Raw genomic sequence first — 27,683 nt, forward strand, 5'->3', positions numbered from 1 at the left:
CCGGCCCTCCCTGGCTCCATATTGCGGGAGAGCGGGCCGGGCCGTGACGCCGTTCCCGGTTCAGGTGAGGACTCGCACCCCCTCCCCTTGCGGTTCTCCCGCCCGCCAGTCAGCTCGTTTCCAGTCTGCGGTCTGGCCTTCGTGCCGGAGTGGTGGTGAAGCCCCGTTCGGGTTGCAAGCGGGCTGGGCCTCCGGGTGGAGGAGACTCGGGCGCGTTTCGGGTGCCGGGGTGGGTTGGGCAGGCTTGCCCCGCGTGCGAAAGGACCGGGAAGGCTTGGCAGAGTGAGGATGCCGGGGAGCAGCGGCACCCCGCTCTCGGTCAGGTGGAGGGCTTGAGGACGGAGGGTGGCCCTGGAGAAGCGCCTCCCGGGAGGCCGAGCAAGAACCGCACGGCAAGCCGGGTCTGGCTAGTGACCAGACTTTTTGGTGACACAGCAAATTTAGGGGAATTTATGCTGTGCTTGATGACACCTGGGACAGAATTCACAAGCCTGGGATGTAAGCTCGGGCTTACAATTCTCAGAAACTATTCTAGGAAGTAACATTCTAGGTTTCATCCCTGGACCCTGATCCGCATCGGAGGTGTCCTGGTAACAGCCCGAGGAAACCGAGGTGCAGGGGGGGGGTGCAGAGGTGCACGCGGTATCGTACTGCTACCCATTACAGTCCCTAATTGCTGCTAGGTGATAGCCGTTCTGATAAGGTACTCTGTCCCAATTACAGTACAAGTATCACGAGCTGCCAGTCAGACAAGGAAAACATTAGAAGCAGGTGGGAAGAAATAATTTTGCCCCTGCAAACTTCAGCCGCCTCTCAGTCCTCACGGTTGAGTGGAAGGCTACCTACCCACGCAGAGGGAGGTCTGGCCCTGTTTCCGCGTTATTTATCCCGGTCGGTGATGGCTTTAAATGGCCCTTCCGGAACCTAGAAGCGGCTTTTGGAAAACTGCATCGGCCCTTGCCTATTAGGTCACATTTCCTGTTTCTCCTCCTCCCTCTCCCTCCCTCTCCCTAGGCTGCTTGTGTTCCTAGGCCTCTTGCCAGTTGAGACACTCACGTCGAAAGACCCACCCTTTTGCTAGCTGACTCACTGGGTGGAGATGGTTTGGAGAACCAAGAATGAATTTCCCAAGTTTTCCAAAGGTTGTTTGTAACGCAGAATGCTAAAGGGAAACAAGCGTCAGTTCACTCATTAGAGACCTGTTACTTGAGCAGAAGTGAGTCGTTTGTGGAGTCACCCTGGGGTTTGTCTAGCTTTTTACAAAAACTTTGAAGTCTGCCTTTTGAGGTGATCGCTTGAACAGTGTTTAAAGAGGCTAAAGGGGCTTTGAGAAGTAAGCTGCTTTGTCGTTATCCCCCAGCTCTCTCCCAAGGATGCTGCTATGCTTTTCTGCTCCAGTTGTGACCTTTCAGTGAGATTGTCTGCAGACAGAAGAAAGTGGGTCTCTTTCTTTACCCAGATACTCACAACTACCTATGCAGTTTTACACCTTGCCTTAATGTGTGTGGTAGATGGTTTTATTTTTAAAGCTACTGCATTTTAGAAGGTGAATAGCACTTTATGAATATACATGTGTTTTACTTGTCTTAATGTTTACATGATCTTTTGACAGCTCTTCATATTACATGTTAGTATAATGAATAGCCCATATCTACATGAATGTGCATTTGTGAAGGTATTCCTATGACCTGTATAGAAATGGAATTTCATTCTAGTACTTAATATTCTTCAAAATGCACAGAAATTATTGTTTCAGTTTTTCATATCCTAGTACCTAGATAGTATTTGATTGGTTGATTGGTTTTTGTTTTGTTTTGAAAATCTTGGTATAATTCCTCTAGGCCCTTAAAGTAGCTAAAAATGAAGGGCTAGAAGTTTTTCATTAGAGTAAACATTCTTCTGTCTCTGTGTGTACATGCATGTGTGTGCAAGCTCATGAGCTGGTGCACATGCCACAGTGTGCATGTGGTGGAGGTCAGAGGAGAATCATGGGTGTGGGTCTCTTGTTTCTGGTCATGTCCACATGATGGCCTGGAAACTTGTGGGAATTCTCCTGTCTCCACCTCCCATCTCACCATAGGGTGCTGGGATTAGAGACTTGAGCTTCCTCGCCTAGTTTCTGGGGATCTGAACTCAGACCTTCAGGCCTCTGTAGCAAGCACTTGAGAGTACTCTCTCCCTCCTTCCTCCTCCCTCTCCTTCCTCCCTCCTTACCTTTGAGCTACAGTCTCAGCCTTGTAACCTTTTTAAGAGTCCAGACAGTTCTGCCTGGGGGACTAGGCCTGGCTGATGGGAAACACTTACCTGCAGGTCTGAGGGCTGCAGCTGGATCCCAAGAAAAAAGCCAAGCAGGTGTGCGGCCCTCCTCTAATCCCTCCTTATGGGAGGCAGAGACCAGTCAGATTTAGCTAGACTAACTGAATCCAGTGGCATTCAGAGGGAGCCCCTGCCCCAGTAAACAAAGTCGACAATGACCAAGAAGACTCCCGACATCAATCTCTGGTCTACATACAAATGCACATGTACACACACATTTGAATCTAAGTGTACTACACACATACAAAAAATATATATATTCTTCTTCATGAGGAAGGAGAATATTTTTCTTTTTTTAATTAACTTTTTTTCCTTTATTTTACAAACCGACCACAGTTTCCTCACCCTCCTCTTCTCCCAACCCCTCATGTACCCCAAACCCCCATCCACTCCTCCATCTCCATTCAGAAAGGGGCAGACCTCCCATGGGCTTGAACAAAGCATGGCACATCAAGTTGAGGTAGGACCGGGCTCCTCCCCCTGCATCAAGGCTGGGCAAGGTAATCCAGTATAGGGAGCAGGTTCCCAAAAGCCAGCTAAGCTCCAGGCACAGGTCCTGATTTCACTGCTAGGAACCTTATAAACAGATCAAGCTACACAACTGTCACACACATGCAGAGGGCCTAGGTCGGTCCCATGCAGGCTCCCTAACTGTTGGTCCAGAGTGAAGGAGAATTTCTTAAACATTATTTCACACATTATTTTCTGATTTTTTTCCCCTTTTAATCCTGATCTCTTTCATTTGGCCCCCCAACTGTCCTTTGGCCCTTCCTCCTGACAGAAATCAAGGACAAAGAAGAAGGAAAGGAAAAAATTTAACCTTTCAGGTTTTTAGACACAGATCTTTGGTTTCCAAGTAATTGAGACCAGACTGAGTCATTTTTCTTATTATCTTACTGTCTCTGTGGGCACATGCATGTGTTCATGTTTCTTGTACGTGTGTGTGCAATGTAGAGGCCAGAGGACATGAGATGTCCTTCTCTACTGCTGTCCATCTTATTTTTTGAGTCAGAGTCTCTCTCTGAACTCAGTACTCTCACCGGTTGCTTAGACTGGCCAGTGAGCTTGTGGGACTCATCCCGCCCTCCTCCCCTAACATTGGGGTTGTGGGCGTGTGCCGCCTGCCACACCTGGCTTTTTTTGTTTTTGGAGCTGAGGATAGAACCCAGGGCCCTGCGCTTGCTAGGCAAACGCTCTACCTCTGAGCTAAATCCCCAACTCCACACCTGACTTTTTACGTGGATGCTGGGGGCTCAGAATTCAGATTCTGATGATGTGTGGCAAGCAGTCTATAGACTGAGCCATTTCCCCAGCCTTAGTCTTTCTTGGTGTCTTATAACTTTGATATTGCATGTTCTCAATTGTAGCTTCTTTCCGATGGTCATGTCATAAGGGGCACTACAGTAGCACACTTATGATCACACCCGCCTTCACTGGGCACACAAAAAGCTGGATGCTTTTCCCTTGACTTTCATGAGCATCTAGGCCACCTACTTATTACAGAGTGACCTTCCATAAGACTTGAATTGAGGTGGGTTTGTTGTCTTTTGATGGTGGGGAACCTGAACCAGGCCCTATGCATTGTATGTGTTACAGCCCCGATCTGTACCTCTCCTTCTTGTTTGCAGTCTTGAGGTAAAAGAAGTAGAAATCATTTATGTCTGCATTGAGAAGAAGAAACACCAAAAAGATATTTTAAATTTTATCATTAGAAAGTAGACCCAGAAATGTCAAAAATATCCTAGTCCCAAAGTATAATAAACATTAACTCAGAGGTTTTGTTGGAAATGCAGACTCTGAGGCTGATGAGGTGGTTCGAGGGTAAAGGCGTGCCCTAGTTTGGTTTCTGCTGTTGGGATAATGACCGTGACCGAAGTAACTGGAGGGGAGTGGGTTTAGTTCGTCTTCCACGTCCAGGTAGTGGTCCATCCTGAGAAGTCAGGGCAGGAACTCAGCAGAGGAACCTGAAGGGAGGGACTGATGTGGAGACTGAGGAGGAGTACTGCTTACTGGCTTGTTCCTCCTGACTTGCTCACTTTGCTTTCTTACACGGTGCAGGGCCACCTGCCCAGGGATGGCACTGCCCACAGTGGCCCTTCCGCACCAACCGTCAGTCAAGGGCATGCCCCACAGACTTCCTATGGACCAGTCTGATGCATTTTCCCAGTTGAGGTCCCTCTTCTTGGACGACTCTAGCCTGTGTCGAGTTGATAAATAACCAAGACAGTGTGTTTGCTGCCACGCCTGACAACTCAGATTTGATCCCCAGAGCCCACATGATAAAATGAGAAAATCTACTCCTTCAGTCGGCTACTGTGTGAGACCCTGTTTCAGAAAAAGGGGGTCAGGTGGGAGCAGACTCTCACTTTCTATACCAAAACTATTGAATCAGTGCATTCCTCAGTGAATTCTTGTGATTTACATGTGTAGTCTGAGAATCCCACATTTTGTTCATTGTGTCATTTAAAGAACGGAGAAAAAATTTAAAGTAAGAAATGATGCATGATCACAGGGCCAGGGCAGTAGGTGTGGGTTAAATGAAGAAATGACACATGAGAATAATTGCCTGGGGGATAGGTGTCGGGGCTGGAGAGATGGCTCCGTAGTTATGAGCACTGGCTGTTCTTGCAGAGGAGCTGGGGTTAATTCCCAGCCCCCACGTGGCAGCTCACAACTGTCCCTTATTAACTCTAGTTCCAGAGAATCTGGTGTGCTCATTCACTCCACGGGCACTGGGCAAGCATGTGCTGTACACACATGTACATAAAAGACCAAATCTTTTAAAAAGGGAGGAAATTTTATTGACTATAAATTGGAGTCAGTACCAAGGGGACTGGAATGTTTGACCAGTAATTTGGGGGTTTTGTTGTTGTTGTTTTGGTTGGTTGTTGTGTTTTTTGTTTTGTTTTGTTTTTTTCAGAGACAGGGTTTCTCTCTATGCAGTCCTGGCTGGCCTAGAACTCACTATGTAGACTGCTCCCAAACTCAGAGATCCGCCTTCCTCTGCTTTCTGAGTGCCGGATTAAAGGTGTGCGCCACCACTGCCTGGCTTGACCAGTAATTTTTTTCCCCCCTGATTTTACTGGATCTAAATCTAGGATCATGCAGGCTACATTACAGGTCTAAGACCCCACCAGTGAGTTTGTATTTGATATTTTAGCAATAAGTAAGTGATTGTGGATTTGGGGTCTTGGGAGTAGTTCATGGGAAGGGCAGCTAATGATGATGACCAGGGAAGCTGGGAAGCAAACAGAGTGTAAGCCAGAGTCTGAATGGAATAGACATCTTAGTGAGGTCGTCGCCCAGCTGTGGTGAGGCTGCAAAGGCCATGGTGTGGAAACAGAAATGCCGGAAGAAGGGGAGCGTCATTTCCACAGGTGGACAGGAACGAGGCTGTTACTTCCTACACTAGGATACTGGGTAATTTAAGTACTGACTCTGGGGACAGGTAAGGGGTGGGTGTGCTCTGATAGTGTGAGTGTGTAATTGCACACCAGACTTGAAGGCCTCCTGACTGCTGTTGGTTTTCCTTGTGGTGCAGGGCATCCAACCCAGGCCTTCATGGCCGGGAACTGTCAGTGTGAGTTACTATACCTGACTTGTAAACGGCTTTACACACCCAGTCTACCACTCGACGACATCCGTAGCCCTGGTCATCTCTCTCAGTTTCTGTATTCTGTATTCTGTATTGTGAGATCCATCACAGTGACATCCCCCCTTCCCCTTGTACTTGACATTGTTCTACTTTCTTGCTAGTCGTGTGTAAGGCACTTTTTTAGAACATTGCTTTCACCTTTACTCATTAATTTATAATGTGTTTTAGGTCAACCTTGGTTGCCATTAAGGTTTCTAACAGATCTGAGGCCTGATGATTGGGCTAGGCTGATTGGCTGGTGACCTGGGGATTTGCATGTCTCCATCTCCCCTTGGCTTACCAGTGTGTATCACCACATCTGGCTTTTTACGTGATGCTGGGGATTGAAATCGGGTCCTCAAATTCCACAGTAATCGCCTCACCAGGCTGCAATTGGAGGCTCTTCAGACTGTACGGTACAGATGGTGAAAGGAAGCATTTAATAAGCTTTGCATAAACCCTCAATATCCACAGTGTGTGTGTGTGTGTGTGTGTGTGTGTGTGTGTGTGTGTGTGATGGGGAGGGTGTGTGTTAGTATGTGTGTGTGTGTGTGTGTGTGTGTGTGTGTGTGTGTGTGTGAGTGATGGGGAGGGTGTGTGTGTGCTTCAGCCATATGTGAGAAGGTTAGAGGATAACATGGAAGAGTCAGTTCTACCATGTAGATTCCAGGAATTGAACTCAGGGTATCATCACACTTCAAAGCCTTTAAGCCACTGAACCATCTCTCTGGCCCCGCTATCCAGATTTTAATGCGCACCATAATACTGTGTGTATGGTATGAATATCTTGCAAAGGCCTTAAGGTGTACAAAAAATACAAAGGACTTTTTGTTGTTGTTGTTACAGAATGTCGTACCCGGGCTATCCCCCTACAGGCTACCCGCCTTTCCCTGGATATCCTGTAAGTATTGCTATCAAAATACTGAAGTCATTTGTATCTTTCATGCAGTTGTTATATAGAAGTAACTTGTGCCCTGGAGCATAGGTCGTGACTCAAATGTCTAGGGCTATAGATCAGTAAGAAAAGACGAGTGTCTGGAAATGATAGGGTGTGTCATATATGGACACATGGAGGCTGCTTAGCTCAAGTCAATGTGCCATGCAGGGACCACACCCAGCATGGCTAGATTAGGCTAGTTTTTCAAGTAAAGCCAGAAACCTGAATTTTATGTGAAATGACCCAAGGTTTTATTGTTTCTTTTCTGAGACAAGGTCTCACTATGTAGTCCCAGCTGGCCTAGAATTTACTATGTAGGCCAAGTTAACCTCAAACTCACACAGAGAACTCACTGCCTGTCTTCTCTGGAGTGCTGGGATTAAAAATATGTACTACCACACCTGGCTCAAGGCCTGTTTCTAAAACCTGAAAATTAGTTTTTTAAAATGTTAATTACTTTCTGAGCCAATGCAACACACACACACACACACACACACACACACACACACACACACACACACAAAAGCAAAATCCATCCCAGGAGTCACTGGTTAACCTTTGTGTTGGAAGTGGGTAGCTCAATGTTGAATGCTTGCCTAGCATCTGCAAGGCCCCGGGAACACACACACAGACAAAAAGTGAGGAGAACTTAGTTAAGTTCCAGAATTCGAGCACCTGGACTTGTTGCCAGCTGTACCACTCTGGGGCTCAGTTCATAACTGAGACTCATAAATAGGATGTCAGATTATTACTGTATCCCGGGGGAATAAAAGAAAGGCCTCTGCAAGCGATAATAACATGTATGTCTTCATGCAAGCTAAACAAAAAGCTTTCCTGTCTATTTAGAGGAGAATCAGGAATATGTCCCCAAGTCCCTGTGTATTAAGCTGGACTGTGGCAACCATTTCAGTCAGTCTGCTTGCTGAAATAAACAAGTGTAACATCTCTGTGATGTAACACGGCAAATAAAAATTTAGTCTGCTGGAGAGCAGCCGCGGAGTAGGGTTCAGTGCAGGGGGTCCCATTCTGTGCAGTGTTCCGGGTTCACAGGCCCCAGCTGCTTGTACTGCACTTGATGTCTTCTGCCGAGTCCTCTGGAGTTGGCCGGCAGAGCAGCTGGCCGGCAGTTGAAGAGAGTGTGGCAGTGTAAGCAAAGGCTCTAATGAACCAGGCCTGAAGTGGTGGGCATCTCTTTTGTCTACTTGTTCACTGGTTTTCGGTCCTAACAGCAGGGGGCGGGGGTGTGAGAAATTGAGCCCAGTTTTGTGGCTGGGGAGAAAGTCTATTGAACAGAGAAAGAATCTTTGCCGCTCTTAAAACATTGTCCGTGTGAGCTACGATCCAAAATATTAGGCTGTGTGTGAGAGACATCGTTACCTTTTTCTTTCATGGTATACAGTAGGTCCAAGAGCGTCGGTCCTCTCTAGGATGGAGGGAGGAGCTTTACCATATTTCCATATGCCGTGACAGTGCAGGCACTTGTGAACTTGGTTAGTTGTTCCTGAAGGTTTGGCCCTTGATAAGAACAGGCGTCCTAGCACATGCCTGTAATCACAGCACTCAGAAGTGGAGCGAGAGCAGGAGTCTGAGGGGAACCTGGGCCGAGCGGCAAGGCCGTGCAGAGAAAGAGTGGGGGGGGGGGGTAGAGGAGGAGAGAGCTGCTTCTGACTCCCGAAGAGAAAGGGACTGCTCTTGTCCACCTCACATAGAATTAAACCTAACTGAGTTCTGATAAAAGTCCTAAAAAGTGGAATAGGGTTGATAAAGTAACCCTTGGTGTTCTTTTTAAGTGGGTTATATATGTCTATGATTATGTCCACTTGACCTGTTTCTGATTTTTCCAGCCTGCAGGACAGGAGTCATCTTTCCCCCCTCAGGGTCAGTATCCATATCCTAGTGGCTTTCCACCAATGGGAGGAGGTGCTTACCCGCCAGCACCGAGTGGCGGCTACCCAGGAGCTGGAGGCTACCCTACTCCGGGAGCTTATCCCGCTGCTGGGGGCTATCCTGTTGCCCCACATCCAGGGGGCGCTCCAGCCTATCCTGGAGGTAAGTTAAGATTTGTTAAGTGTTGCTTTTGTGTCCGCACCCCCCCCCCTTCATCATCATTTCCTGTGTTGTGAGAGTTCAGGATTAACTATTAACTGTGGACAGCTAAGACTGGGTTAGGAGAGCTGGGAGAGTCTAAGATACTCTCCTGGGAAGGGAGCCGTAGTAACCTTCTTGATAATGATAGGCCCTTTGGAATATGAGACTTGATCATCAGTAATCTCAACTGATTGAGAGGGACTGGAGCGGTGGTTCTCAGTGTTCCTAAGGCTGCGACCCTTTAATACAGCTCCTCATGGTGTGGTGAACTCCCACAACCATGAAATTATTTTGTTGCTACTTCATAACTGTAATTTTGCTGCTGTTATGAATCATAATATAAATATTATTGGAGATAGAGGTTTGTCAAAGAGGTTGTGACCCACAAGTTGAGAACGGCTGGGCTGGAGAGCTAGCTCAGTGGGTAAAAGCTTTGATTGCTCCTCCAGAGGAGACCTGGCTTGGGTCCCTAGCACCCACATGGCAACTCACAGTTGCCCATCCCTCCATTTCTAGGGGTTCTGACACCCTCTTCTGGTCTCCTGGGATACTGCATGAATGTGGTGTATTGATGCACAGACAGAACACTCATCTACATAAAATAAAAATAAATAAATCTTAAAAAAAGAAAAAGACAGAAGCTTTAGTTAGTATCACATGTTACCTTTAGGCTTTAGGACCACTTTATCCAGATTTAATAAAAACAACATAAGGGCCGGAGAGAGGGCTGATCAGTTAAGAGCATTTGTTGCTCTTGCAGTGGGCCTGGGTTCTATTCCCAACACTCACATGGTGGTCTACCAACCATCCATAACTCCTTTTCCAGGGGATATACTGCCTTCTTCTGATCCCTGAGGACACCAAGCATACATGTGATTCGTGTAAATACATGCAGGCAAAACCCTCACACACAAAAGGAATAAATCTAACTTAAAAACAATTTTTAAAACCCACCATAGTGGCCGGGTGGTGGTTGCGTACACCTTTAATCCCAGCACTTGGGAGGCAGAGGCAAGGGGATCTCTGTGATTTCTAGGCTAACCTAGTCTACAGAGCGAGTTTCAGGACAGGCACCAAAACTACACAGAGAAACCCTGTCTCGAAAAACCAACCCCCGCCCCCCCCCCACCCCCACCAAAAAAACCCACCATAGTGATTTGTATTGTAAGCTACTAAATAAGCTAAATGTACTAAAACTTTAGGGTTTTTTTTTGTTGTTGTTTTTTGTTTTTTTTTGTTTTTGTTTTTTTTTTAGGCAAAACCTGTGTACCACCGTGCCTGGCCTGTACTAAAACTTTTTTTTTTTTTAGCTGAGGACCGAACCCAGGGCCTTGAGCTTGCTAGGCAAGTGCTCTACCACTGAGCTAAATCCCCAACCCCCCCCCCCCTTTTTTTTTTAAGATTTATTTATTTACTATGTATACAGCATGTCAGCACGTATGACTGCAGGCCAGAAGAGGGCACCAGATCTCATTACAGATGGTTGTAAGCCATGGGGAATTGAACTCAGGACCTCTGGAAGAGCAGTCAGTGCTCTTAACCTCTGAGCCACCTCTCCAGCCCCTGTACTGCAACTTTTAAAACTCAGTATAAAAATGTTTATGTTCTGTCTGTGTGTGTGTCTGTGAGTGCCATGGTACGTGTGTATAGGTCCGAATCAGTTCTTTCCCCATGTGGGTTCTGGGGATCAAACTGAGGTGACCAGGCTTGGCGGCAAGTGCTTCTACCTCTTAATCCATCTCACTGATCCTTGCACGTAATTTCCAGCTTGCTGTGAATTGATAATAAGTTGAATGTACACACAGAGGATGTACACCGGCATGTATTGTCTACTGACTACAGTAGACAGTTTCAGAATTTTTCTCTGTATTCTAAGACTTGACTTTTTATTTGCTTACCTACTGATTGATTGATTGATTGATAGATACAAGGCATTGTGCATTCTAGGCTACCTTGGAACTCACTGTGTAGCTCAGGCTGGCCTCCAGGTCCTGACAGTCTCCGGCTCAGCCTCCTGAGTGTTAAGATTACAGGTACGCATTAGCACGTGTAGCTTGCTTTTTTTTTTTTTCCTTCGAGACAGGGTTTCTCTCTGTAGCTTTTGGAGCCTGTCCTGAATCTCGCTCTGTAGACCAGGCTGGCCTCGAACTCACAGAGATCCACCTGGCTCTGCCTCCCGAGTGCTGGCATTAAAGGCGTGCGCCACCTCATGCATGGCTTATTGACGTGTTGTTTTGTCTAATCCCTTCAGGACAAGGCTTTGGGGCTCCACCCGGTGGAGCAGGCTTTTCTGGCTATCCACAGCCACCTGCACAGTCTTATGGTGGTGGACCAGCCCAGGTTCCAGTACCAGGTATGTTCCAGCTATCTAGAGAGACACTTAGAATTCTGAGAGCTTTTCAGTTGTTGAGGAAACCTAGATTGTATTTGAAATAGTCTTTAGGGAATATTTATATAATTCTGTAAATAATGTTAAGTATATGGTATCATGGAGTATCAATTTGATGTGCGGTCATAATCAGTAGAATGGAGATGAGGAACAATTTTTTTCTATTAACTGCTTTATCCTAAAGCCAAAAACCGACTCTTAAAGGAACCACCCCCAAGACTGTATCCTAACAATCATTCCAGATGGAATCAGAATTGAAGCTAGTTCAAGGTTTTTGTTTGTTTGTTTGTTTAAGGTAGGAAAGAGCTGGATAGATGGCTCAGCAGTTGACACCATGTACTGTTCACTTTTCTTTTGGTTTTTTCAAGACAGGGTTTCTCAGTGTAGCTTTGGCGCCTTTCATGGAACTCACTCTGTAGCCCAGGCTGTCCTGGAACTGACAGAGATCTGCCTGCCTCTGCCTCCTGAGTCATGTACTGTTCTTGTAGAGGACCTGAGTTTGGTGCACCCACATTGGCAACTTCCTGCCTGTGACTCCAGTTCTAGAGTATCCTACACATCTGGCCTCTACAGGCACCTGCACACTTACACACATAATTTAAAAAATACAATAAGTCTATTAAATGTAAGTATCTGTGAGGGTCTTATTAAAAGATGTATGTCACCCAAGTTGGTTTTTCATGAATGAAGGAATATTTAAGCCAGGCTGCAGTGGTACACACCTTTAATCCCAGCACTCAGGAGGCAGAGCCAGCTGGATGATCTCTGTGAGTTCAAGGATGCCTGGTCTACAGAGTGAGATCCAGGACAGGCTCCAAAGCTACACAGAGAAACCCTGTCTCAGAAAACAAACAAACAAACAAACAAAAAACAATATTTAAAAGATTATCCTGGGGCTGGAGAGATGGCTTAGTGGGTTAAGAGCACTGGCTGCTCTTTCAAGAAGACCCAAGTTCAATTTCTAGCACCCACATGGGGGCTCAATTTCAGAGGATCTGACACCTCTTCTGACCTCTGCTAGCAGCAGACAGGTACGTGGTACACAGACATACATGTAATCAGAACACTCATACACAGAAGTTATATTTAAAAAAATTTTTAAAAATAATAATAACATAGAAGATTATCCTAGTGAAGGGTATGGGATTGGGAAGAGGACAGGGTCTCAGTCTGTAACCCAGGCTGTCCTGGAATGCCCATAGTAGAATGATGTAGTTTCAAACTTGCAGAGAGCCTCCTTCCTCTGCCTCCAGAGTGCTGGGAGCACCATGTCCAGCCGAGACACTAATTCTAAAGAAATTACATGAGGTATCATTGTTATCCCTATTTGGCAGGTTGAGAAAACTGAAGCAAAGTCATAAAAACTATCAAGCTTCTGCGGTTAGCCAGGGGCAGTGGGGGGGGGGGGGGGGGGGGAGAGTGCCAGGGATTAATGGGAATTAAAGGGAATAATGTATATGAAATGAAGACAGAGGGTGGTTGTTTTGAGGAACACAAGGAAAGAGATGGGGACCCACCTGTGAACAGAGAACAGTGACTGTAGTGCAGAAAAATGTGCTGAAACACATTGTCCTGTACCTTAAACAAGACGTCGCTTATCCCACTGAGTAGCAGAGCATGAATGTCTGCTTCTGTGTTCCTGGCGAGTGATGTGAACGGTTTGCTGTAACCTGTTTGTCTTGTTTGCTTTTTAACATACAGGTGGCTTTCCCGGAGGACAGATGCCCTCTCAGTACCCTGGAGGACAAGCTCCTTACCCTAGCCAGGTACCTTTGCTTCTGTCTCCTTAACTTTTTGCTTCTACCCTTTAAATTTAGCTTGGGTACCTGGTCCCCACGGTGCTGAGGAGGGGAGGGTGCCACTCTCTTGTGAGGCAGAGGAAATGGTCTGTCACAGTAAGGGGGGTGCAAACTTTACTTTCAACGGACCCTGTGGTCTTTGGCCCATCTGCTTTTTTTTTTTTTTTTTTGTCTTTCGAGACAGGGTTTCTCTGTGTAGCTTTGCACCTTTCCTGGAACTCACTCGGTAGCCCAGGCTGGCCTCAAACTCACAGAGATCCGCATGCCTCTGCCTCCCGAGTACTGGGATTAAAGGAGTGCGCCACCACTGCCCAGCTGGCCCATCTGCTTTAAGTGGTGTCTGATTCATTTGGTCCGAGCATCCTCCATCCTTCTTGCAGGTGATGGTGCTCTCCTTCTGTCCTAGAGAATGCATGTGTGCCATCCTCATTGCTCATAGCATCTCGGCCCTCATCAATAGTTGTGGCTAGGAACTTGGGTGGTGGTGGGTGAGATTTTATGAGGGATGGTTGTTTTCTGTTCCGCCTTTTATAATTTTCTACTCTTCTTTCAGATCAGTACAGACTCCTTTTCTTCCTATCCTGCTTTCTCTCCTGTTTCTTTGGATTATAGCACTGATGTGAGTAAGGACTGCCTGCGTTCAGTAACTGCTAGGTCCTTTATATATGCCAGTGTTTGTTCCTAGAGCTCACTATGTAGACCAGGCTGGCCTCAAACTTGTAGTGATGCCCTGCCTGTACCTCTTGAGTACTGGGATTAAAGGTGTGCACCACCACGTCTGGTGCTCTTTCTGATTTCTAGGGTTGAGTCTTTATTTCCCCTCAATGCTTGACAGAACTTGAAACAGGGGAGCTAGTGAAGTCTGTTGAACTGATTTGTCAATAGCCCTATAAGGTTTCCTGTGTTTGAATTTTTTCCTACCTCTCTTTATCTAGTTCCCTGTTTTCCTGCTGTTTTATTAAGTGCTCCATTCTTTCATGTCCTCTGCGAGTTACTATAATAAAATTGATAAGCTTGGATCCTTGCCTTTATCTTGACCTGTAAAAGTTGTTTTGTGTTACGTACTAAGGAAGGTCTGGCATTTTCAAGCCTGCTTCTGGCAAGGGCAGAAGGACTATGGAACTGGAGAGGGACTCCTCAGTGACCTTGTTGGGTTTTGCTTACATTGGGGATGTATTGAATTTGAGATGCAGAGGGATTTGAGAACTTTGTCCAGGACTACACCAGTAGTGAAAGGCTAAGGTCATAGTTCTTCTGACCGGCAGTCACGGAGAGAGTCCTCTGAAACCACGGCAGATTGCTTTTAGCCCTTTTAAAATTATTCATATTATAAATCTGTAGTTGCTTTAATTGTGGAAGAGAGTTTTGGCTTTATTAAGCAGTGTGTGTGTGTGTGTGTGTGTGTGTGTGTGTGTGTGTGTGTGTGTTCCTGTGTATGTTCGTGTATGTGTTCGTGCACATGTGTGAACACAGGTACTGTGGTGTATGTGGAGGTCAGAGGACATCTTGTGGAAGTTGGTCCCCGAGAGTGAACTCAGGTTGTCAAGTTTCGCACCAAGCACCTTTACCCAATGAGCCGCTTTGCTTGTTAGCCTCTTAATTATTATTTTTTTAAGTTAGGTGTGAAGTGGTGGGCTTCATTATAATTTATATATATAATATATGTGTACATACATGCACACACATGCACACGTGTGTGTCACTTTACTTCTCATCCGTTCTCTTCCTCCACTGCCCTCTCCCCACCCTTCCCCATCCATCTCGTGGTGACCCCTTTTCCTGTGTAACCTCTAACCTTTCACTCCTCAGGTGTTCCGTGGTCTTCTGCTCCACCCTCTCCTTTAGGGTCTTTTTATTTGCGTCTCTCGGTACAGTAAGGGGTTTGTTGTTAGTAATGGGGTTTTCTCTCTCTCTCTCTCTCTCTCACACACACACACACACACACACACACACACACACACACACACACCCCTTAGGGTTGATTGTGTTCACCTCCCTGCCCTCACCCCCACTGTTTCCTGTGCTCCCTTGTCTCCCCACCTTACCCTTCAAGCCTCTCTTTCTAGTTCCTGGCAGAGGTTTATATATGAGCAATATGTTGAAAAAAAATTTTTACACTGTGGTATTTGTTACAAGTAGAATAATTTTAAATTTTCCCTAAAACTACTTTGGAAATATTTATTTGTTCTATGCTTACATTTTTGGCTTAGATGTTGGGGAGTAACTGATAAGCCTTTTTGGCAAAACAAAATGTTAGGGTATGAATATATGTAAGTGGGAGGAACTCTGAACAATAAGGACGTTTCCTGGGGCTGGAAGGCTTGCTTGGTGGCAGCATGCTTCCCATGCACAGGCCTGGGTTCAGTCCCGCACTGACACAAAAAGAATTCTTGCTCTAGTGCTGGGCTGCCCCAACCTCTTCTCCTCTTTTATTTTTTGTCTCCAACAAGTGTTGGGTTATTCTTTGTTGTTGTTGTTTGTTTGTTTGTTTTTGTTTTGTTTTGTTTTTCGAGACAAGGTTTCTCTGTGTAGCTTTGCGCCTTTCCTGGAACTCACTTGGTAGCCCAGGCTGGCCTCGAACTCACAGAGATCCACCTGGGTTTGTTTGTTTTTTGAGACAAGGTCCCTGGCTGTCCTGGATCTCACTCTGTAGACCAGGCTGACCTCAAACTCAGAGATCCACTTGCCTCTGCCTCCTTAGTGCTGGGATTAAAAGCATGTGTCACTATCCAGCTGGGTTATTCTTTTTTTCCCTTCCTTCCTCCCTTCCTTCTTTCCTTCCTTCCTTTTTTTATTTTCTATTGTTTAAGAAAAAATTTTTTAGATTTATTTATTTTATTTAATGTGTGTGTGTTTTGCCTGTAGATGTGTATGGGCACTGTGTGCATGCCTGGTGTATGCAGAGGTCAGAGGGGGGCGTCATCCCCTAGAACTGGAGCTGCAGATAGCAGTGCATGCTGGGAACTGAACCTGGCACCTCTGACAGAGCAACAAGTTCTCCTGACCACTGAGTCATCGATCCAGCCTTTTCTTCTTTGATTTAAAGTTTGTTTTTTGAGGCAGCAAACAAATGAGTTGATTACACAATTATATTTTAAACTTTCAATTTTGAAATCAGACTTACAAACAAAATTGTAGTAATAATATAAAGAATTCCTCGATCTTCCAAATGCTGTCTTTCAACAGAAACCAAATGTGATAACCCAAAGCAGAAAGTAACATTAACGTAGCATCGCTGCCTACCCTCGACCTTACTCAGATTTACCGACTGTCCCAGTACTGTCCTTCTGGATGGAGATGACACCCAGGCTGAAACACTGGGTGTATTGTCATGTCTCTTTGTTCTCTTTAACTCGAAAGTTCCTCAGTCTCTTGTTTATGACCTTGACACTTTGAGGAGTGCTACAAGTATTTTTTTGGTTTGCGTATGTCTGATGTTTCGTCCTGTTTAAATTCAGGTCAGGATGTTTTGGCAGGAGTCCAACAGAGATGAGTTTTCCCAGCATGTCATGTCTGAAGGCACTTACTGTCAGCTCACTCCATTGCTGGTTCAGGGTGGAGCCTGACAGGTTTCTACACTGCAGTGTTACAAACTATGTAAATATCTTGGCTCTCGGCATACCTTTGCTCTCTAATTGTAGCATATTTATAATTCTCTCCTCCCTCTCTCTCTCTCTGTCTCTGTCTCTCCCTCCCTCCCTCTCTTTTTTCTTTTGGTTTTTTTCAAGACAGGGTTTCTCTGTGTAGTTTTGGTGCCTGTCCTGGATCTCGCTCTATAGACCAGGCTGGTCTTGAACTCAGAGATCCGCCTGCCTCTGCCTCCCGAGTGTTGGTACTAAAGGCGTGTGCCACCGCCGCCCAGCTCATATTTATAATTCTTACCTAAAATAGTTTATTACTATGATATTTACCAAATGACATTTTTATTGTTATGTAGAGTTGTGCTTGCAAAATATTCTCTATTGGTTCTGATTTGGCTCTTCCTCCTCCTCCTCCTCTAAGAAATAAGAAGATTGTGACTTTAGTTTTACCTGTGTCTCATGGAAATTTGATATGTAGCTCTGCGTTAGTGGGGGACAAATCTGTTTGTAAGGGGATGAGAGCTGTCTGTTCAAATTAGGCTTGATAGTAGGCCTGGTGATAAATGCTCATGTCCTTGCATAAACCCGTGTATACATATGGCATCTGGGTGAGTCTTCAGCTTGCCTTGTTGTCCAAGCAAAACTCCTTACTTGCACTTAATACACCTTTTGTTACCAGCCTGCTGCAGTGACTCAGGGCACCCAAGGAACAATCCGACCAGCCTCCAACTTCGATGCTATGAGAGACGCAGAGATTCTCCGCAAGGCAATGAAGGGGTTTGGTAAGGAAGATGGATTATTAGAACTGTAAGGGAAGTGAAGCCATGTCATAAGTGAAGTCCTCTGTCAACTTGCACCTCAATGTTATCCGGTGCCCACTGCCTTGGAGCATTCTTATCCTTATAGAAATATATCTGTGACTCTTCCAGGGACAGATGAGCAAGCAATTGTGGATGTTGTGTCAAGTCGTTCCAATGACCAGAGGCAACAAATTAAAGCAGCCTTTAAGACCATGTATGGCAAGGTATGTCTATTCCCTTTCAGTGAGACGCAGCGGGGTCTGTTCTATAGGGTCTGCATCCATGTCAGATTGGTTACTGTATTTTCTTTCTCCTCCTCTTTCTCCTCTATGGCACTGGGGAGTGAACTCTGGGCCCCACACTTGGTAGTGCTCTTTTTTTTTTTTTTTTTTTTTCATTTATTCTCTGTGTGAATGTACGTATATGTACATGTCACATCACACATGTGTTAGTATCACATGAGTAGGTTCTTTCTTTCTAATGTATGGATCTCAGAGATTGATCTCAGGTTGTCAGACTTAACTCAGGTTATGGCAGAGGAAGGCATATCTCCAAGTTCACGACCAGCCTGGTGTACAGAGTGAGTTCCAGGACAGCCAGGGCTACACAGAGAAACCCTGTCTCAAGAGCAAAACAAAACAAAACAAAACCCCTCAGGTTGCCAGGTTGAACAGCAGGTGCTGTTTTTCTCTCTCTTTCTTTAATAAAGACCATTACCAAAAACCACTTGGGGAGAAAAGGATTTATTTCTCTTCACAGGTTGTAGTCTGTCACCAAGGGAAGACATGGCAGGAAGTGAAGTAGAGACCATGGAGGAATTCTACTGGCCTGCTCCCCATGGCCTGCTCAGTTGACTTTCTTATACACCCAGGACCACCTGCCCAGGGGTGGCCCCACCTGCAGTGAGTCCTGCAGGCCAGTGTGACGGAGGCCTTGTTTCAACTGAGGCTCCGCTTTTCAGATGCCCTGACACATAAAGTTGACAGCAAAATTAAGCAGACACCTACTGAGCCCTGTTTCTCTGCCCATAAGATTAATTATGCAACGCAAAACCCAGAATTCTTTCTTGTAAAGCTGGGTATCATTCCAATACTCAAGTGGCTGACACAGGGAGATGGCCAGGAGGTCGGAGTCAGCCTGGCCTACATAGTGCAACCCTGTTTCAAAAAAATAAAAATACTGTAGATACAGTAGTACTGAGAACCTCCTAAATCTTCCTTGTTCGTGGTCCATTTTTTGCCTTGAGTAACTTCCTCTTTCCCCTCTGCCTGTTTATTTTCATATATATATGAAAATATGAAGTATATAATATAAATATATATGTACATTTTAATACACACACACACACACACACACACACACACACATTTGGCAAATACCTTTGCCCACACCACATCTCACCAGCCCTCATGCTGTTAACTTTGGATTATCCTTTTTCTAACCGTACTTTCTGTCTTTGTATCTGGTGCAGTAGAAGAACTGCAGCAGGAATTTAAGTGTTTCTAGACATGATGACTTTATCACTGAGTTGTACTCTGAACTTCTCAGTAAGGATGTAAGTGTTTCTGGACACAATGAATTCATCACTGAATTTAATACTCATTGCTTAGTTTGTCACATTCAGATTTAAATTGGTACTTTCATAGTACCAATTCCATTCCGTTTTTCCGTAAGATTCAAGTGAGGGGCTGAACAGGTGGCTCAGTGGTTAAGAACACTGGCTGCTGTTCCAGAGGACCCCAGGTTCTGTTCCCTGCACCCACACAGCAGCTCACCACCCTCTGTAACTACAGTTCCAGGAGATCCAGTGCCCACTTCTGGCCTCCACAGGCACTGCAAGCATGTGCCCAGACATAGATGTAGGCAAGACACCCACATACATAAAATGAAAATTATTTAAAAAAAAAAACAAAACCCTCATGTGAGATAAGGTATAGAAATCCTGTGTATTACTGGGCAGTGATGACACACACCCTTAATCCTCGGGAGGCAGAGACAAGCAGATCTACAGAGCAAGTTTCAGGATAACCAGAGCTACACAGGGAAGCCCTGTTTCAAAAAACTTAAAAAAAAAAAAAAAAAAAAAAGAAGAAGAAGAAATCTTATGTACTTAATTTTTCACATGTTATTAAACAGGATTTAATTAAAGATCTCAAGTCAGAGCTGAGTGGAAATATGGAAGAGTTAATCCTTGCTCTGTTCATGCCTTCTACATACTATGATGCCTGGAGTTTACGGAAAGCGATGCAGGTACTCTGTCTTATTTTCTATGTCTCTTCTGTATTGCTTAATATATAAAGCCTTGCAAATTTGGATCGTTCTGAATTTGCAGTGATAGATGAGGCAAAGTATTATTTTGTGCCATCTGAATTGTGGCTTAATTCTCCTCAGAGACCTTTGCTCCTGTGTCATCCTCTTCTGTCATTTTATAGGGAGCAGGAACTCAAGAACGTGTATTGATAGAGATTTTGTGCACAAGAACAAATCAAGAAATCCGAGACATCGTTAGATGTTACCAATCAGAATTTGGACGAGACCTTGAGAAGGACATCAAGTCAGATACCTCGGGACATTTTGAACGTCTCCTCGTGTCCATGTGCCAGGTGAGTGTAGTGTAAATGTCTGTCTGTTAGTGGAGGGGACATACATTTGTGAGCTGAGCATTTGGAGGAGCGTACTTCAGTGATAGTCAGCTCCGTGAATTATTGCTGTCTTTAAGAGGAACAACACAGAATGCAGTGAACAGATTTCCTTGTAGTTTTTACTGAGACTTTGTTCATCTGACTTTTGTAAGGAATACGAAAATGACTTCTTGCAGATTCCATGAAATCTGAACTAGCCTGGGGCTGTGGAGGAGGTGGAGATGAAAGTCCATGTCAGCTTAGCAGGGTCCTGTCCGTTGATCTAGACCATCAGAAGATGTGTGGGGCCACAGTGAATGTGCTAGAGATGTCAGAGCCACGGGAGAGGAGGAGGAGGGCAGAGAGCACTGCAGGTGGCACCTTCCATACTCCCTGGTGTGCAGAGAGGGCACCAGAAATACTACAGGAGTATTTGGAATAGTGTTAAAACAGTGAGATGAGGTCCATGTATTGGAGAGACACACAAAAGCCTGACATACCAATTGAGTATCAGGAGTTACTTACTGTGCTGGTGTACAGCAGGACAGGACCTCAAGGGTCTAAACGTGGAGGAGAGTGTCTGAGGAGCCAAGGAAAGGTAGGACAGACAATGCACAGGATGTGCAGTGGACAGGACAGACAGTGGACAGGATGTGCAGTGGACAGAAAGTGCACAGGATGTGCAGTGGACAGGACAGACAGTGTACAGGATGTGCGGTGGACAGAAAGTGCACAGTATGGGCGGTGGACAGAAAGTGCACAGGATGTGCGGTGGACAGGACAGACAGTGCACAGGATGTGCGGTGGACAGGACAGACAGTGGACAGGATGTGCGGTGGACAGAAAGTGCACAGGATGTGCGGTGGACAGGACAGACAGTGCACAGGATGTGCGGTAGACAGGACAGACAGTGCACAGGATGTGCAGTAGGTGTGGAATAGTGTGCAAAAGCTGGAGCTACAAAAATGAGAAAGTGTTGGAGGAACTAAATCTGAACAGCAAAGCAGAAGAGTGAACTAGGATTTAGAAAGAGCAAGAGGGGAAGACAGGCATAGATGTTTAGTGCTTACAAAAGAGGGAGGTGGTTCTTAATTGGGTTTGTCTTTATGTGGGCCCCATGACCCATTCCTAACTTTTCTAGGGTGGAGAGAGAGAAGTTGAGTCTTAGAAAACGGGTCTATACTATGTACTTAAATCCAAAGAATAATTTGAGTTTTTTCCTGAGCACCTTTAAAAGAATGTTACCTTTATTATTTGTGTTTTGGAGGGAGTGTAGAGGATGCAGACCTTGCTCACACAGGAGGCAGGCAGGCTTGCTGCCTCTGAGCTCCAGCCTCCTTTTGAACACGCTTCCCTGTGTTAGGTCCATTTGTAATACGACTAAACCATTCCTCGTGCCAAGCACTCCTGGAAAGAGACTTCTCTAGCCTTTTGTTTCTGTTTTCTTGTCCTTGGGGTTGGATCCAGAGGTTCATGAACACAAGGCAGACTCCACTAAGCTCTGTTTCCAGCCCTTGTAATAAATAGGTGTGTTCTAGCAGTATGCCTGGATCTGAAGCCTTACATTGTCCCTTCCTAGAGTGAAGTTCCCTGAGGGCAGAGACCTTGTCTCTGGTGTCCCTATACCTAACATAATGCCTGGTACAAAGAAAATGCTTGGTATTTACCGTTTTATAAGAATGAGACTCTACAGTTCGTTTTGATCTCAAATCCAAGCTAAAGAGAGGTATAATACTTTTTTCATTTGAGTGGTAGTTTATATTCCCTTGTTAGACATTTAGTTGTAATTTAGTGCTCAAAGCCCTGAAACCTCTCACTTCAGCCTTATTAAGCCATGACCATAGATTCCCAAACCCGAAACTAACTATAATGGAATACTGATTTGGGGAGGAAAGGCATACATGACAGACTTGGTGTATTCACCTTCAGTAAGTTATCCTGTAAGTCCCAGGGTGACTAGATTGAGGAAGGAACTTCACCTCTGATTCCTGTATTTCTCTTGCAGGGAAACCGTGATGAGAACCAGAGTGTAAACCACCAGATGGCTCAGGAAGATGCCCAGCGCCTCTATCAGGCTGGCGAGGGGAAGCTAGGGACAGATGAATCCTGCTTCAACATGATCCTGGCCACAAGAAGCTTCCCTCAGCTGAAAGCCACCATGGAGGCTTATTCTAGGGTATGAACTCTTGTAAAGATTTTTTTGTCTATGTTAAGATCTCAAAATACTTACCTCCCTAATTTCTGTTTGCAGATGGCTAATCGAGATTTGTTAAGCAGTGTAAGCCGAGAGTTTTCCGGATATATTGAAAGTGGTTTGAAGACCATCTGTAAGACTCTTTACTTTTGCACTTTGCCTTATTTTGTTTTTAGTTGAGTGATTACAGTTAATATAGTCTCCTTAGAATCTGCTTAGGCAGAAACCGAGTAAACCCTGTATTTTATATAAAATCCTCTGCATGTTGATGTGTGATCAGGAAGGATTTCTTGTTTGTTTTGCTTGAGATTACTTGGCTTTCATTTGTATATATTTTTGAGTACCACAGGAGACCCTGTATACTGTAGCCCTTCCCTTTAACAAATGAGGAAGCCCTAGGGAACTCTGGTACTACCAAGATGCCGTATTTTAGTTAGTTAATTAATTTGCTTATTGAGACAGGGCTTTATACTATGAAGACCAGGTTGGCTTTGAATTCACAAAGATCCACCTGCCTCTACCTCCTAAGTGCGCCTCCTTAATATAGCACACAAAGCTGTGTTCTGACCCTCAGAACACACCATACAAGTGCTTAACTCTTTGGAGTTAATGTGTTTGTGATGATCTGACACCTTGATGTGTGGGAATTCTGTCCTCACGGGTACTACAGAAATAAGGAGAGTATTGCTAATTTCTTAATACTAGCCATGGAGTGCCTGAAAATGTTCATGTAACAACTATGGCTAACGTGACAAAGTGCAGTGTGTACCCTCTGCCATCTGTGGGAACTTACTTTGCTAGGTAATGTCCCAGTGACTCAGAGTTCCAAACGCTGCTTTCAAATCTTTCTCAATCTGTTTTCTCGTAGATGATATTCATAGCTTTCTTTCTGCCAAATGACAGTTGTTTTTGTGTGTGTGTGCTGCTGGGAATTGAACCTAGGGCTCACTCCACCACTGAGCCATAGCCCCAGCCCCAGATTTTTAAAATTTTTTTATTTACTTTATGTGAGACAGTATGCGATATGTATGATGTGGACATATGCATGCCACGGCATGCCTATGGAGACTAGAAGGTGTTTCATGGAGTCAGTTCTTGCCTTCTACCTTTAAGTGGATTGGGGGGTCGTATTCAAGCCATTGGGCTTTTACATGTGCTTTTTCCTGCTGAGCCCCCTAGCTCGCTCTCAAAACTGTATTCTTAATGTAAAGAATTCAGATTTTGCTGGACTCTGGTAGTGCACTCCTTTAATCCCAGCACTCCAGAGGCAGAGGCAGATGGATCTCTGTGAGTTCAAGGCCAGCCTGGTCTATGATGTAAGTTCCAGGACAGCGGAAGGCTACACAGAGAAAACCTGTCTCAAAAAAACAAAAAACAAAACAAAACAAAACAAAAAGAATTCAGATTTTTGTCATTTCTTTTAGTAAGATATTACTTAATCTGGGGCACCCTTGCTATAGATTTTCATACTGGAAAATGGAAAGAATCTACATCCGTGCATCTATAAAGAGAAAATAGATTTATTGGCTAGAGGGGTTCCTCTAGACGTGAAAGTTGCCTGATTCAGCTACAAAGATTGACATATGCTGAGAAAAAAGTCAAGGGGCAGAGGATCATCCATGTTCTTTGGATTTCTGTGTAAAAAATGATCAAAACCAGGCTTAAGCAGAGCCACAGATGGAGGCCGGCTGTCAGGCCAGCCTCCTTTCTAAAGCTTGTCTGCCTTGCAGTGCAGTGTGCCCTCAACCGTCCCGCCTTCTTTGCTGAGCGACTCTACTACTCCATGAAAGGCGCTGGCACAGACGACTCCACCCTGGTCAGGATTGTGGTCACTCGAAGCGAGGTGAGGCAGGTGACATCTCTCTAGGTCAAGCTGTACTTGATTCTGAATGAATGGTGGTTTCTCCCTTGTTCTCGATTACGAACCCCCTCAGAATGACGTGCCCTCCGTGCCGAGAGAGGTTTTCAGTACTGAAAGATACTTCCGCCCCTCATGAAGATAGCACAAAAGCTTCCCTACTTGAACAGGCCTGTGTAGAACTCAGGTTTATGGGGGATTGCCAGGTTTATTTGTTTGTTTGTTTATTAAATTGCTAAGCAGACTAGGGTCACATTGGATTACTGGACTACAGGCATGCACCATTGTGTCTGGCTTACTTATTTCCTGACTGACTTTTGCCGTGCTGGAACCCACGCTCAGGTACTTGTGCAGACCAAGCAGTTACTCTGCCATTGAGTTAAGCTTAGGTTCCAGTTTGTTCTTTTACTTGGTCATGTAAAACGTAAATATACCCATGTAGATTAATCCGTTTGGATATCAGTGTTAGCATTCTTGTTAACTGTGAAATAATCTTTGAATTCGTCAGATTTACTTCATATATATTGATTATATATATTTATTTGAGGGGGCGGTATTTCAAGACAGGGTTTCTCTGTGTAGTCCTGTCTGTCCTGGAACTCACTCTGTAGCCCAGGCTGGCCTCGAACTTGGAGACCGCCTGCCTCTGCCTCCTGAGTGCTGGGATTACAGGCGTGCGCCACCACCGCCCCCTGGCCCACTTTGACCGTTTTTGTTTGTTTTGTTTTAATTAGGAACTTTGTTATTCATTTAACATAGGAACCACAGATCCCCCTCTTCCCTCCTCCCACCTTCAGCCCCCCCATTTCCAAGGCAAGGTCTCCCATGGGGAGTCATCAGAGCCCCTCCCCCTGCCTCAAGGCTGTGCAGGGTGTCCCAACATAGGTAGCGGGCTCCAAAAAGCCAGCTCGTGCACCAGGGGTGGATCCTGAGCCTACTGCCAGAGGTATTTTGATCATTTTTAAGTGACCTGTGGCGGTAAACACAGTCACATTGTTGTACACTGTCACATCTGGAACTTTTTACATCTTGCACAACGGAAAATTCACCCTCTTGGAAGTGTCACCCCGCCCTTGTCTTCTGTCGGCAGTTGTCAGACAACTTGGTGCCCCTGGACTGATGGCACTAGATGCCTCGTGCGCTTGGAGCTGCACAGCTGTGTTGAGACGGGCCTCTTTCTTAGCCTAGGCTTCCTAGAACTCCTCATGATCGCGTAACATGTCAGAAGTCTCCTCCTAAGATGAGTGACAGCCTGCTGTGTCTCTATTGACTGGTTTTCTTTACCTATCTGTGCATACTTGGCTTGCTTCTACCTTTGTGTGTGTGTGTGTGTGTGTGTGTGTGTGTGTGTGTGTGTGTTTTAATTTATTTATTTAGTATACAGAAGGGGGTGCCAGATCTCATTACAAATGTGGTTGCTGGGAATTGAACTCATGACCTCTGGAAGAGCAGCCGGTGCTCTTAACCTCTGAGCCATCTCTCCAGCCCACCTTTTGTGTTTTTTGAATGATGTTGCTTTGAGCATGGTGTAATCCCTTCAGGTCCCTGCCACTTCATTTGGGAATTTAGCAAGAAGTGGCGTTGCTGGATGATACTGTAATTCTGTAGATCCTTTTTTAAAATCACCATACTGTTTTCCCAGCAGCTACCCCACGTTCCATTCCCACCAGGAATGTACAAGTGTTAGCACGCCTTGGCATCCTTACCACCACTCACTGTATTACACATTTTTCTAAAGCTGTCTTGTTATCAACTAACGTAGATTCTAAAATGACTAGTATTTGGAGAATAACAAATAAAACTGGTATCATGTCTCTTCGGTGATTTCCAAAGCAGCAAATGAGATCTTCACCCACGGTGTGCACACAGGAGGCCTCAGTACTAGTGGGAACGATAATTCTGGAATGTTGGTGTCTATCCCTCCCCATTCTGATTATTATGGTGTTACTAAACAAAGGCATTTTCTTTTAACAGTTTTTTTTTTTTTTTTTTTCTGACCGACCGTTTCTTACAGATTGACCTTGTTCAGATAAAGCAGATGTTCACCCAGATGTATCAGAAGACCCTAAGCACAATGATTGCCAGCGACACAAGCGGGGATTACAGAAAGCTGCTTCTGGCCATCGTCGGCCAGTGAGAGTGGGTTTGGGTGTTTTTCTTTAATGAATGACGCTGTTCAGAGCTTATCCTTGCAAGCAACAAGACCTGCATGCAGCAATGTCAACACCACCTACCTGGAGCAGCTTTTTGTAAGGACTGCGTCAGGGTGACATGCTTGGTGTGTACACGTTGTTACTGCCTTAATTCTAATGTGTTTTTTCTTTCTATATCCAGCCAGTGTAAAAGCCATATCAATGATGTAGTAATTTTGCACCATTTGTAAAGCTTTCATCTGACTGCTTTTATTTTAATCAAGATTTCAAATTGAATAAAAAATCACAGTAATCTCTAATTCTGTGTAATGTTAAATTTCTTGAAGGTTCGTTATCTCTAGTTCAAAAAATGAGAGAATAAGAATGGTGTTTTTTTAAAGCTGATGCTGGTCTGGTTCGATTTCAGAACGCAATTTTCAGTTCAGAAACAGAAGTAGTTAGATGCCACAGTAACTCATATCAGATGGCTGAAGTTCCCTGGGACAGACGTGGCCTTAGCTAGTAGCATTGTAGGACTTAAAGCACATAATGTTTACTCAAGCAAACTCTTAGCTCTGGAGATGTGGAAATTCCTTCCCATCCCAGTGTACTCTTAGCCAGCCTGTCTGTCAGTTGTGATTTGATAGCAATTTCTTAGACCCTGTACATTATCTTCTGATTATATTTTAGGTATGGTTGGTGCCAGAGGCCATGCTTGGTGGTATAGTGTGTACCTAGCATGCACTGGCCATATAGCCCAAGCTAACCTGCAACTTGCTTATGCATACCCAGTTGAAAATTTTAAAGGGATTCATTTTTCATTTTTACCTTTGCATGAGCACAGACACTGAGGCCAGAAGAGGGCACTGGATCCCTTGGAACTGGAGTTACAGGCTGCTTGCTGCCCCTTGTGGGTACTGGGAATCAAACTTGGGTCTTTTGGCAGAGCAGGAAGGGGCTCTTTTTTTATTGTTGTTTTGTTTTTATTTTTCAAGACAGTTTCAGCCAGGCAGTGGTGGCGCATGCCTTTAATCTCAGCACGTGGGAGGCAGAGGCAGGTGGATGTTTTTGAGTTCAAGGCCAGCCTGGTCTACAGAGTGAGTTCCAGGAAAGGTGCAAAGCTACACAGAGAAACTCTGTCTCGAAAAAAGAAAGATTCACTGTGTAGCCCTGGCTGCCCTGGAACTCACTCTGTAGACCAGGCTGGGATTAAAAGCGTGTGCCACCACCTCCCATCTAGGATACAGATATTTGGAGAAAAGAGCTAAGTTTACTTTTGTAGGGAAGACGACTTATATTGTCCAGGCTAGCCTCAAACGCCCCCTCAAGCGATC

General features: G+C 45.1%; 1 protein-coding gene across 3 annotated transcripts; it reads left to right on the top strand.

Annotated features, from left to right (window-relative positions):
- Anxa7 (annexin A7) lies at nucleotides 1-26,669 on the top strand. 3 transcript variants are annotated; one of them, XM_036199470.1, is made up of 14 exons: nucleotides 1-64; nucleotides 6,797-6,851; nucleotides 8,732-8,936; nucleotides 11,227-11,328; nucleotides 13,066-13,130; nucleotides 13,717-13,782; nucleotides 17,424-17,526; nucleotides 17,674-17,768; nucleotides 19,681-19,794; nucleotides 19,977-20,147; nucleotides 22,171-22,341; nucleotides 22,417-22,492; nucleotides 24,090-24,202; nucleotides 26,232-26,669. In XM_036199470.1, exons 2-14 carry the CDS (start codon nucleotides 6,798-6,800, stop codon nucleotides 26,352-26,354), a joined length of 1,458 nt encoding a protein of 485 aa, XP_036055363.1. In that variant the 5' UTR covers nucleotides 1-64; nucleotide 6,797; the 3' UTR covers nucleotides 26,355-26,669. The 3 variants fall into 3 exon arrangements, with proteins under 3 accessions (XP_036055363.1, XP_036055365.1, XP_036055364.1); XM_036199471.1 differs by lacking the exon at nucleotides 1-64 and adding an exon at nucleotides 5,374-5,736; XM_036199472.1 differs by lacking the exon at nucleotides 13,717-13,782.
- Nucleotides 26,670-27,683: the final 1,014 nt, after the last annotated feature.

This window comes from Onychomys torridus, chromosome 9 (assembly GCF_903995425.1).
Source record: "Onychomys torridus chromosome 9, mOncTor1.1, whole genome shotgun sequence".
Taxonomy (NCBI): domain Eukaryota; kingdom Metazoa; phylum Chordata; class Mammalia; order Rodentia; family Cricetidae; genus Onychomys; species Onychomys torridus.

Coding starts and splice junctions, on each gene's coding strand:
- Anxa7 (XM_036199470.1), top strand. CDS start 6,798: ATGTCGTACCCGGGCTATCCCCCTACAGGCTACCCGCCTTTCCCTGGA. Junction 13,131..13,716: donor AAGCTCCTTACCCTAGCCAG/GTACCTTTGCTT, acceptor CTCTTCTTTCAG/ATCAGTACAGACTCCTTTTC. Junction 22,342..22,416: donor CCATGGAGGCTTATTCTAGG/GTATGAACTCTT, acceptor TTCTGTTTGCAG/ATGGCTAATCGAGATTTGTT.